This window comes from Natator depressus, chromosome 19, assembly GCF_965152275.1.
Source record: "Natator depressus isolate rNatDep1 chromosome 19, rNatDep2.hap1, whole genome shotgun sequence".
In the NCBI taxonomy this organism is placed as follows: Eukaryota; Metazoa; Chordata; order Testudines; family Cheloniidae; genus Natator; species Natator depressus.
In genome coordinates this window covers 18,174,266-18,186,685 of record NC_134252.1, presented here as the reverse complement: position 1 = coordinate 18,186,685, position 12,420 = coordinate 18,174,266, and the positions used below count along the sequence as shown (strand labels likewise).

The 12,420-nt window shown below is 41.9% G+C and overlaps 1 protein-coding gene across 8 annotated transcripts in view; it reads right to left on the bottom strand.

The window, feature by feature from the left end:
• Positions 1 to 12,420, bottom strand: part of PUM1 (pumilio RNA binding family member 1) — a 130,847-nt gene that overhangs the window by 67,727 nt on the left and 50,700 nt on the right. For 6 of the 8 annotated variants that reach the window (XM_074934155.1, XM_074934158.1, XM_074934159.1 and 3 more), the window contains exons 4-5: positions 6,818 to 6,926; positions 3,813 to 3,991 (exon numbers count right to left, since the gene is read on the bottom strand). In XM_074934155.1, coding sequence (XP_074790256.1) covers positions 3,813 to 3,991; positions 6,818 to 6,926 — 288 coding nt within the window. The remainder of the gene's footprint in view (positions 1 to 3,812; positions 3,992 to 6,817; positions 6,927 to 12,420) is intronic. The other 2 variants (XM_074934157.1, XM_074934164.1) reach the window with 1 other exon arrangement.

The window sequence follows — 12,420 nt, the reverse complement described above, 5'->3', positions numbered from 1 at the left end:
ATGAGTGGAGGATAGCTAAATGTGACGCCAATTTTTAAAAAGGGCTCCAGCAATTATAGGCTGGTAAGGCTGAATTCAGTACCTGGCAAACTGGTTGAAACTATAGTAAAGAACAAAATGGTCAGACACATAGATGAACAGAATTTATTGGGGAAGAGTCAACATGGTTTTTGTAAAGGGAAAATCATGCCTCACCAATCTACTAGAATTCTTTGAGGGGGGTCAACAAGCATGTGGACAAGGGGGATCCAGTGGATATAGTGTACGTAGATTTTCAGAAAGCCTTTGACAAGGTCCCTCACCAAAGGCTCTTAAGCAAAGTAAGTTGTCTTGGGATAAGAGGGAAGGTCCTCTTATGAATTGGTAACTGGTTAAAAGACAGGAAACAAAGGGTAGGAATAAATGGTCAGTTTTCAGAATGGAGAAAGGTAAATAGTGGTGTCTCCCAGGGGTTTGTACTGGGCCCAGTCCTATTTAACATATTCATAAATGATCTGGGAAAAGGGGTAAACAGTGAGGTGGGAAAATTTGCAGATGACACAAAACTACTCAAGACAGTTAAGTCCCAGGCAGACTGCAAAGAGCTACAAAAGGATCTCTCAAAACTGGATGCATAGGCAACAAAAGGGCAGATGAAATTCAATGTTGATAAATGCAAAGTAATGCACATTGGAAAACATGATCCCAACTATACATATAAAATGATGTAAAGTAGCTGTTACTACTCAAGAAAGAAACCTTGGAGTCATTGTGGAGAGTTCTCTGAAAACATCCACTCAATGTGCAGCGGCAGTCAACAGAATGTTTGGAATCCTTAAGAAAGGGATAGAGAATAAGACAGAAAATATCATATTGCCTCGATATAAATCCACGGTACGCCCACATCTTGAATACTGTGTGTAGATCTGGTCGCCCCATCTCAAAAACACATATATTGGACTTGGAAAAGGTTCAGAAAAGGGCAACAAAAATGATTAGGGGTATGGAACAACTGCCATATGAGGAGAGATTAATAAGACTGGGACTTTTCAGCTCGGAAAAGATGACTAAGGCATGATATGATTGAGGTCTGTAAAATCATGACTGATGTGGAGAAAGTAAAGAAGGAAGTGTTATTTACTCCTTCTCATAACACAAGAACTAGGGGTCACCAAATTAAATAAATAGGCAGCATGTTTGTTTTAAACAAAAGGAAGTATTTTTACACACAATGCACAGTCAGTCTGTGGAACTCTTTGCCAGAGCATGTTTGGAAGGCCAAGACTATTACAGGGTTCAAAAAAGAACTAGATAAGTTCATTGAGGATAGGTCCATCAATGGCTATTAACCAGGATGGGCAGGGATGGTGTCCTTAGCGTCTTTTTCGCAGAAGCTGGGAATCAGCGATAGGGGATGGATCACTTGATGATTACCTGTTCTGTTCATTCCCTCTGGGGCACCTGGCATTGGCCACTGTCAGAAGAGTTGCAATGGGGGAGGTTTAGATTGGATATTAGGAAAAACTTTTTCACTAAGAAGGTGGTGAAACACTGGAATGCGTTACCTAGGGAGGTGGTAGAATCTCCTTCCTTAGAGGTTTTTAAGGTCAGGCTTGACAAAGCCCTGGCTGGGATGATTTAACTGGGAATTGGTCCTGCTTCGAGCAGGGGGTTGGACTAGATGACCTTCTGGGGTCCCTTCCAACCCTGATATTCTATGATTCTATGATTCTAAGATAGGATACTGGGCTAGATGGACCTCTGGTCTGACCCAGTGTGGCTGCTCTTATGTTCTTATTAGCTTAGCCACCTTATCTTTCAATCATATTGGGGCAGTTTTCCTTTAAAGATAGTAAATTACATTCTATGAATTTGGAATTGTAAGGACATGTATGAAGAATCCTCTGTTTTCATCATAAAACACCACTTAGACCACTCTCCAACATTAGATTAGTTAACAGTTTCCCCGCTTCCTTCAAATTTTTCAGATTTCTAAATACCTGTCAGCATCCAAGCCCTACTTCTTCTTTATTAACAGCCAGGGCTCAACAAATTTACCAGGCACCTACTAATTCGGGGCTGACAAAAAAAAGAAACTTACAACGTTTGTGGACGATACCAAGCTGGGAGGGGTCACAAGTGCTTTGGAGGACAGGATTAATATTCAAAATAATCTGGACAAACTGGAGAAATGATCTGAAGTAAATAGGATAAAATTCAATGAAGATAAATGCAAAGTACTCCACTTAGGAAGGAACAATCAGTTGCACACATACAAAACGGGAAATGACTGCCTAGGAAGAAGTACTGTGGAAAGGGATCTGGGGATCATAATGGATCACAAGCTAAATATGAGTCAACAGTGTAACACTGGTGCAAAAAAAAGCAAACATCATTCTGGGATGTACTAGCAGGAGAGTTGTAAGCAAGACACAAGAAGTAATTCTTCGGCTCTACTCCACGCTGATACAGACTCAACTGGAGTATTGTCCCCCATTCTGGGTACCATATTTCAGGAAAGATGTGGACAAATTGGAGAAAGTCCAGAGAAGAGCAACAAAAATGATAGCAAACATGACCTATGAGGGTAGATTGAAAAAACTGGGTTTGTTTAGTCTGGAGAAGGGAAGAGTGAGGGGGTACATAAAAGGTTGCTACAAGAAGGAAGGAGAAAAATTGTTCTAGTTAACCTCTGAGGTTAGAACAAGAAACAACGGGCTTAAATTGCAGCAGGGTGGTTTAAGTTGGAAATTAGGAAAAACTTCCTATCAGGATGGTTAAACTCTGGAATAAATGTCTAGGGAGGTTGTAGAATCTCTCATTAGAGGTTTTTGAAAGCAGGTTAGACAAACAGCTCTCACGGATGGTTCTAGATAATACTTAGTCAAGTCTTGAGTGCAGGGGACTGGACTAGATGACCTCTCAAGGTCCCTTCCAGTTCTATGATTCTATGAATGAGGTTCTCCAGAAGGGTGCAGAAGCTATGTTCTGATGGGAAACTCAGAACAACTAGTAGGAGTGAGTACAACACCTGATATGATAGATGAGGCATCTGTGCTCCAGCATACCCCTCCTATATCAACCCTAGCTAGTAGATGTCTGGGAGTTTTAGAGCTATCCCCTCTTGGCAGTTTGACGGTGTAAGATTTCTTCCCACTGCAGTGGGATGGGACGTGAATATACCCAAGGGGGGGGGGAGGGGGCGCTAGTTAACAGGTAGTATGAGCTGGCTGCTCTGTTCCCTTCTTTGCCAGAAGTACATTGGGGGGAGCAGCACACTGGTCGCAGAAAAGAGAACAGTCCTTGAATAAATTCCCACTATGTAATGTCAGGCTTCAGAGTAACAGCCGTGTTAGTCTGTACTCGCAAAAAGAAAAGGAGTACTTGTCGCACCTCTGAGACTAACCAATTTATTTGAGCATAAGCTTTCGTGAGCTACAGCTCACTAATGTGCAGTGATTTTTGCAACACACTTGAAAACAGAGAACAAATCTCATAGCAAAGCATGCTTTACAGAATATTCAAGAACACCAGCATTTAGCCAAGTATTTTTGCACATCGTATTTCTAGTGTCTCAATATGGCAGGTGTGTTCACCAACAGGATCAGAGATGGCTGGCCATCTCACTCCTGCTGTATTTCTTTCTTCTATATCCCATTACGTAAGCATGAACAACAACTAAATTGGTGGCTTACCCTTTTTGACATGGTGGTGGATACAACCATAACACCCACAAGAGGTAGAATATCTGTCTTCAGGAAGGAAGTAAACAGCAACAAATGGAGGGGGAAAAAAATCACGGAAACCCAAATTTCAGAATCAGGCACACTTACAAATCCTCCTTTTCTGAGACAGGAATCCCCAGGAGATGAGCTCAACACGTATTCCACCATGCTAACTCCAAGTCCTCCGCTCTCTGACCGTGGCGACAGCACCGAGTTGACATCACTGTTCACATGAAAGCCTTGACCAGGTCTTCTCTGAACCATTATTGGCTGAGAAACAGAATGATCTACAACAAACACATATACATATCTTTAAGATTCATTATTAGTAGTACTACCTTACAATGTAGTGGCCCCAGTCACAGACCATGGTACAGAACAGAAACAGTCCCTGACCAAAGGGGATTCCAATCCAATTACAAAGATGAGCAAGTCACTAGAAAAGCTATGTAGAGAGTCTTAATTATAATTTACAAACAAAGCAGCTGCCTTTTTGACAATTAGATGATGTCCACATGGGTGGATGAGACTGGCTTTCCTATCAGTGACTACTGAAAACATCTTTGATAAAGAGCAGTTTTGTTTTGTTTTTACAGAAAGCCTGACATTTTCTGATTTCTCATGTTGTGGGGAACTGTCTTAATCTGCATCAAATGAGGCCATGGCTAGGAAATATCACAGAAAATCAGCTACTCCTCAAGCAGCTGATCCTGAAAGTACTCAGGACTTTCAACCACCATTGGCTTCTAAAGGATTTACGGGAGCTTAGCGCCTTGCACTGCTTAATAGCCCCAATCACTGACAGAAGCTGAAAAGGTAAGCTATTTCTAAAAACTATTTTCCCAATATCTTTTTCATATATCCATAAAAAAGATAATCAAATGAAAGACTGTTAAGGCTGCAAAGTCCAGAACTCAAGTTAGAAATGCCAGAACGAAGATGGTCCATGCAATCTTAATTTTGCCTCTTTGTGTGCATGAATTGATACAGCCTAACTACATGACCTCATATTCCCCACCCCCAAATTGATTAATTCCCTCCCAGGTTCTAGACCCAGCTCTGCCAAAAGTGACCATGCGCAACCTCTCAGACCCTCAGTTATCTCATCTCTACAGAGAGGGGGAAAAGGACAACTACTACTTGCCTGCCTCCTAGGTAAGGGTATAGATACAGTAATGACGGAGACGTAGAGGGGAAGATTAATACTAGCCAATGAAAGAGGCAAGACTAGGGGTAAAATCTTCACAAATGCTTAAATTACTTCAGAGCCTATGTTTCATTAAAAGTCGATGGGATGTTGCAGCCTACATCCTATTTTCAAAAGTGACTTATGCCTTCTCTACACTACACAATTAAGTCGACTTATGTTAGGTCGACTTACAGCCACTGCAGTAATTACTGCGTTTTTTCATGTCCACACTATCCTCCTTCTGCCAGTGGTGTGCGTCCTTACCAGGAGCGCTTGCACCAACTTAAGAGGAGCAGTGTTGGGGGATGAGAGCCCAGGCTCTCAGCTCAGTGAGAAGCTCCCAGCTGGAAGGGCACAGATCTGACAGGTGATGTAAGTAACAGTGTTTATACAGACACTGCATCAGTCTAACTACTTCAATCTAGAGCGCTATGCGTCTCCCGCAGGTGGAGTTATTAGGTCGGTGTAGTGAGGGGACTTACATCGGTGGGAGCAATGCTGTAGTGTTGACACTTACAGAATTAGGTTGACGTGAGATGCTTTATATTGACCAAACTCTGTAGTGTAGACCCTGAAAACTTTATCCTAGAACTCATGGTCTCTTGGCTCAGCACACCCTCCCCTAGGCCATGCGACGTTTTGATGGGGGAAAGAGGCAGACTGGGGTAAATTTTACTGGTGTCCTTTCTGGAGCTAGAGATCTGTCCAGTTGTTTGGAAACAATGCAAGAGGCTCAGTGGGGCCTGGGAGCATGCTCAGTATAGATGGAACTTACAGAAAATTGAGAAAGGGCTTAACATGTTCTGTAGAGCATGTGCAAATGACTACTTCTGTGACTTAGAACTTATCTTTGTGGAAAAGGTATTCAGATTTGGTCAAGGCACCTTTCTGATCACTGGGTCATGCCCCTAACAAACAGCTCCAGTCTGCCTACTTCAAACCACAGAGGCACTGGAGCTATTGATTTTAAAAAGTTGATTTTTTTTTAAATGTTCACAACACATTTTGCACTACCCTCAATCTCTGAAATGGCTGCACTGGAGGATTTATAATTGATTGTTAGGCAGCCATAATAATTGCAACTGTTCCACCTATATTATACATGTACACATATATTATTTAGTAGACTAAATAGCTGAGTGACGATTGCTAAAATTTTCTTTTAAACTATCACATGGTGCACACAACCCAAAATAAAGTGGTAAACAATGGTTTAAGAATGCTTCCCACGATACACATTAGAACAGGAGTTCCCGAACGGTTTACTAAGGCAACACACCATACTGTGTCTTTTTTTTTTTTTTTTTTTTTTTTTTTTTGAGATCCACCATTACATATATGCACTGTAATCCTAATCCTGACCCAGTGAAGAGGGGATATCCTGTAGCAGAATGGGAGGGGAGGGAGGAGGAGAGTCAAGTGAGGTGGAGAGCGAACCCACCTCACACTCACTCCACCGCAGTGGCTCCTGTCCCACAGGGCTCAGCTCAACTCCCGCTCTGGACATTGCAACCTGGTGCACAAAGTCACAGTGTCACTCAGGTTTGGCCCAGCCACCCCTCCATCACATCAGAAGGGCCAAACCTGAGTGGTTGTGTGATCCTATGGACTAGGCTGCAACGTCCAGAGTGCAGAACTGATGGGTTAATCTGGCCCTGATGACAGATCTAAAATGTTCCTGCAACACATTGGTGAGTTGGGACCCCTGTTTGGTGAAAACTGAACAAGAATGTGGATTTTCTTACATTCAGAATTATTTAAAACCTATCTATTTCTACTGATCCTTTTGTGATTTTTTTCATCTTTTTGTTAACTCCAGTTTTACACAGGACTGGTATGAATAGCTATAATCAGAGACAACCAGGTTTTTGACATATTTGGTAGCTGTGAAATTCAGAATTAGCCAGCTTGCTGAGGAAGTTACCTGATGTTCCCCAAGCACTGTCTCTCCACTGATCTCCTAGAAATATCCCTTTTGGTCCATCTTTGCTTGAATCATCAGTTTCCCAAAACTTTTTACCTGGCAACAGCTGCTGCAAATAAAAAGGAACAAACATGTTTAATGTTAGCATAAAAGTGCAAGTGTAAACCATAAACATTTTCCTTGTGGAACCAAAAAAATCAGTCATGTTAAAACAAGCTGATAGACACTTTACAATCAGAGTGCTTATGCTTTCCCAAGGTGAGAGCGATGAAGCGATTGTGACACCCTGTGGAAGCATAAAGTAACTCAGAAAAATAGGAGGGATCCTATAGGCATAAAGGGCTGATGCATAACACACGCACCCCATTAGCACTCACACATTTCTATGCATGAGAGCCATTTGTAACAAATGTTAGTAAGAAAGATATGCTCTCATCAGAAGAGCATGTTTTAATGAATCAGAATTGCATCTGAATTGTATATAGTTACCTATAGAATCTTCACTCCAATATGGGGGACTGGGAATTTCCATCTCTCGCATGCAAATATTGTGGGTCTGATCCCATAAGGTGCTCAGCGCCCTCAACTCCCAGTGCATTCCATGGGAGTTAAGGGTACTTAATGCTTTGGCAATATTTGTAAACAGTGATGAGAGTGAACAGTTCTAAGCCACTGCTTCTGCACAGCTTATGTTATTCTGAAAAGGTGCTTAACTTTTCTTCTAATTCAGGGGCAGCAGGACAGAAAACTACCCTCAGGTTAAATCAATTCCAGGAAAGTGTAGTGACAGCAAAAAGGACAAACTTCGCAAACATATACCAGGCATAACAGATGCTTTTTAAAAATAGCAGTTCCATTCAGCAAACATCTGCCTTATGGCAACTACATATGGCAAGAGGAATTTCAAGTGCTGCTTACGTGCCTTAGATAGTAACAGTACAATCTTTAAACTAAATCCTCTGTCTCAATGGGAGTGGTGTGATTCAGAGAGAGAGAAAAAGTAGCACAGTAACAGCAAGGAGTTCAATAAATAAGCCTATCTGCTGAATTCGGGACAGAATGGAAGGAGCTGGAAGATTAACAAACACTTGAGAATCTCTCATTTAGATTACAGCACAGTACAAACTAGAAGGACTAGTCAAAGTGTCCTATATATTAGAAATGCTAAGCAGCTCAAGTCTATATAATTTAGCAGAAGGTTTGTGTTAACTCAGGGTGTTACAGGATAACAGAGCCAATATTCACTCCAAGACAAAGAGATACATTTGATGAAGCAAGCTTAAATATGCATAAGCAGCTTTTAAATCTATATTTGGGGGGAAGGAAGAAGCAGCTATACAACTTTTGTTTAGTATGTATTTTTAACTTAAAGTCTTATCTGATTCAGATACACATTGTAAAACAACCTCTCCAGGACAACGGATACTTGAAGGTACATGGATTTGGATATCAAGAGTAATAGGTTGCACAAAGGACAGCAAAACAGGTACTATAATAAAACTGCTACCTCACCTATGAAAAGCAGAATTCCCTATACTGCACCGCTTTAAAAAGTTACAAAAGATAAAAAGGTAGGTTATATTCAGATACATAATCAACAATCAATGATGCTGTGGAGTATCTAACACCAAACAACACTACTGTAAGTCCTTGCTTACAGACAGCCCCCCAACCTGAAGCAAATACTCACCAGCAACCACACACCACACAACAGAACCACTAACCCAGGAACCTATCCTTGCAACAAAGCCCGTTGCCAACTCTGGCCACATATCTATTTAGGGGATACCATCATAGGGCCTAATCACATCAGCCACACTATCAGAGGCTCGTTCACCTGCACATCTACCAATGTGATATATGCCATCATGTGCCAAGAATGCCCCTCTGCCATGTACATTGGGCAAACTGGACAGTCTCTACGTAAAAGAATAAATGGACACAAATCAGATGTCAAGAATTATAACATTCATAAACCAGTCGGAGAACACTTCAATCTCTTTGGTCACTCGATTACAGACCTAAAAGTTGCAATATTACAACAAAAAAACCTTCAAAAACAGACTCCAACGAGAGACTGCTGATTGGAATTAATTTGCAAACTGGATACAATTAACTTAGGCTTGAATAAAGACTGGGAGTGGATGGGTCATTACACAAAGTAAAACTATTTCCCCATGTTTATTCCCCCCCTCCCCAGATGTTCTTGTCAACTGCTGAAAATGGCCCACCTTGATTATCACTAGAAAAGGTTCCCCCCTCCCCCGCTGGTAATAGCTCACCTTACCTGATCACTCTCCTTAGAGTAGGAGTACTAGTGGCACCTTAGAGACTAACCAATTTATTTGAGCATAAGCTTTCGTGAGCTACAGCTCACTTCATCGGATGCATGAAGTGAGCTGTAGCTCACGAAAGCTTATGCTCAAATAAATTGGTTAGTCTCTAAGGTGCCACAAGTACTCCTTTTCTTTTTACTGTCTTGGTGCCATGGCAAGCCTATTATAGAAGCTACACTGAGAAGCAACTGAATGAAAGAGACCATTACAGGATCTGCAACCACAAAAGAATGATTTCTGAATGTAAGAAAACAGATGGAAGGGCACTGGCCAAGCAAAACTGAACCCTTTAGAATCACAGAATCATAGAATATCAGGGTTGGAAGGGACCTCAAGAGATCATCTACTCCAACCCCCTGCTCAAAGCAGGACCAATCCCCAACTAAATCATCCCAGCCAGGGCTTTGTCGAGCCTGACTTTAAAAATATCTAAGGAAGGAGATTCCACCACCTCCCTAGGTAACGCATTCCAGTGTTTCACCACCCTCCTAATGAAAAAGTTTTTCCTAATATCCAACCTAAACCTCCCCCACTGTAACTTGAGACCATTACTCCTTGTTCTATCATCAGCTACCACTGAGAACAGTCTAGATCCATCCTCTTTGGAACCACCTCTCAGGTAGTTGAAAGCAGCTATCAGATCCCCCTTCATTCTTCTTTTCTGCAGACTAAACAATCCCAGTTCCCTCAGCCTCTCCTCATAAGTCATGTATTCCAGTCCCCTAATCATTTTTGTTGCCTTCCACTGGATGTTTTCCAATTTTTCCACATCCCTCTTGTAGTGTGGGGCCCAAAACTGGACACAGTACTCCAGATGAGGCCTCACCGATGTCGAATAGAGGGGAATGATCACGTCCCTCGATCTGCTGGCAATGCCCCTACTTATACACCCCAAAATGCCATTGGCTTTCTTGGCAACAAGGGCACACTGTTGACTCATACCCAGCTTCTCGTCCACTGTAACCCCTAGGTCCTTTTCTGCAGAACTGCTGCCGAGCCATTGGGTCCCTAGTCTGTAGCGGTGCATGGGATTCTTCAGTCCTAAGTGCAGGACTCTGCACTTGTCCTTGTTGAACCTCATCAGATTTCTTTTGGCCCAATCCTCTAATCTGTCTAGGGCCCTCTCTATCCTATCCCTACCCTCCAGTGTATCTACCTCTCCTCCCAGTTTAGTGTCATCTGCAAACTTGCTGAGGGTGCAATCCACACCATCCTCCAGATCATTTATGAAGATATTGAACAAAACCGGCCCCAGGACCGACCCTTGGGGCACTCCACTTGATACCGGCTGCCAACTAGACATGGAGCCATTGATCACTACCCGTTGAGTCCGACAATCTAGCCAACTTTCTATCCACCTTATAGTCCATTCATCCAGCCCATACTTCTTTAACTTGCTGGCAAGAATACTGTGGGAGACCGTGTCAAAAGCTTTGCTAGGGGAAAGCCTGCACAAGTAGCAGGCACAGAACAAATTTAAATAAACTAATGAACAAAATGGAAATTAGCAGCACTGCTGTTTATAACCACAAGTCTTAATCTATATACTTCAGTGGGGAAAACTCAGGGGGCAGCAGGAATTATTGTACATGATTCACTCCCCGCGTACCATTACCACTGAACAAATGCTCCAAAGAGGTGGTGCAGAGAGAGGAGGAAACAAAAGCACCATCATGCTGGAGGTAGAAAATACATCAAACAGATCACACACGCAAATCAGAGGATATAAAAAAAAGAGATCATGGTCAGTAACGGTCATGAACTAACTTGCAAGGAGCTTCAAGGTCCAAAATATGAAGTGTCCAATTATATGATGATGTGCACCAATTGGTGGCAATGCCAGATGGCATGGAGTGCTCTGGGTCCCAGCACAAAGACCTGTTGGCTCCAAGAGCCTTTGAAAGGTTTGTGATTTTCCTACAGGAAGATTAGTGTACCACACAGGAACACAGACAAAACCTCAATTTCTCTATCTTGAGTAATGAAAGGCCATGCATCAGAATGGCACCCAAACGGGATATAAATATAGATAAATCTAGGAAGCTGAGACTACTTAATAGTATTGCAGTTCCTCTTTTACTGAAGGCATGCACTTCGGTAAGTTCTGCCATAGCCCAGCTTCTCCTTCTACCTTATCATGCAGTCAAAACTTTCCTTTTTGCCACTGTCTTGCCACAAACAAATTCAGTTATGTAAGAAGTCATGCTTCTGAATTTGTAAGAACAAGCTAAGCTATACCCCACAGTTCTTGAAACACTTACCATTTCAGTCATTATTAGATATTAAAAATCCTGCAGTATCTCCACTACTCTTTAAAACAGGTTAACTATCTCTATCAATAGTGAAATAAAGATACATTTGAAGTGCTTTGTAGTACTGTACGTACTATGAAATCAGACTCTGAAAGGCTCCTTTCAGCACAAGATGAGAATTATTTCCTTTCCTAGATTCAAAACCAAGATGGTATAACACTATCGGATATTGGCTTTCTGCACCAGAAATTCGAAAGTCCCAGTTCTCAAGAACCATACTTTTAATTGGATTCTCCTTCAGTTCAATGTATGAAGCCCCACTCACTTCAATATGGTTTCTATCTTGCATGCCATTGTCTGGCCAAGACCACTTATCCATTTAATAGTCTCCTCTGAATTTTCCAATTTACTCTCTCCCATTTTCAGATACAAGGCATTCCCCCTTGCCAAAAATGTAATGATCTCAAAATTAGCATTCTATTTGGTGGCACTAGCCCCCTTTTTCATCTCCTTCCTTTAAATACAATGCAACTGTAGAAGGCAGACACACCTTGCTCTATTTGCACCCGTAGCTCCATGGGAAGAACATACCCTAGTTTTCCCTTTCTGGTCCTTTATACTCTGGTTTAACCCCTAATACAACCAGTGACTATTACAGTTGGTAAGCAGCAAGGGAAATATCTATCCAAGAAAAGTATTAGGGGGACAGTATCGAACTTTTTAAAAAAAAAACAAACAAACGAGTTTGTGGGTGAATCTAGGTCTCAAAAAGGTGCTAGATTGACAGCCTTACAGACTAGTCTTAGTTATTCACACTACAGGTGAGGAACAGGAAGCAAAAGTGCGAGCATACCCCATACTGCCCTCCAACGTGCTCCAAAACTAATCTGGAGAATCAACTCTAGGGAGGAGAAGACAGTTCACTCTCCATGGCCCATGCAATCAATCGTTCATCTTTCTGCTAAGAGAGAGTCAAACAACTGGGTCATTTGTGGAGGTGGTTTTTGTTAAATGG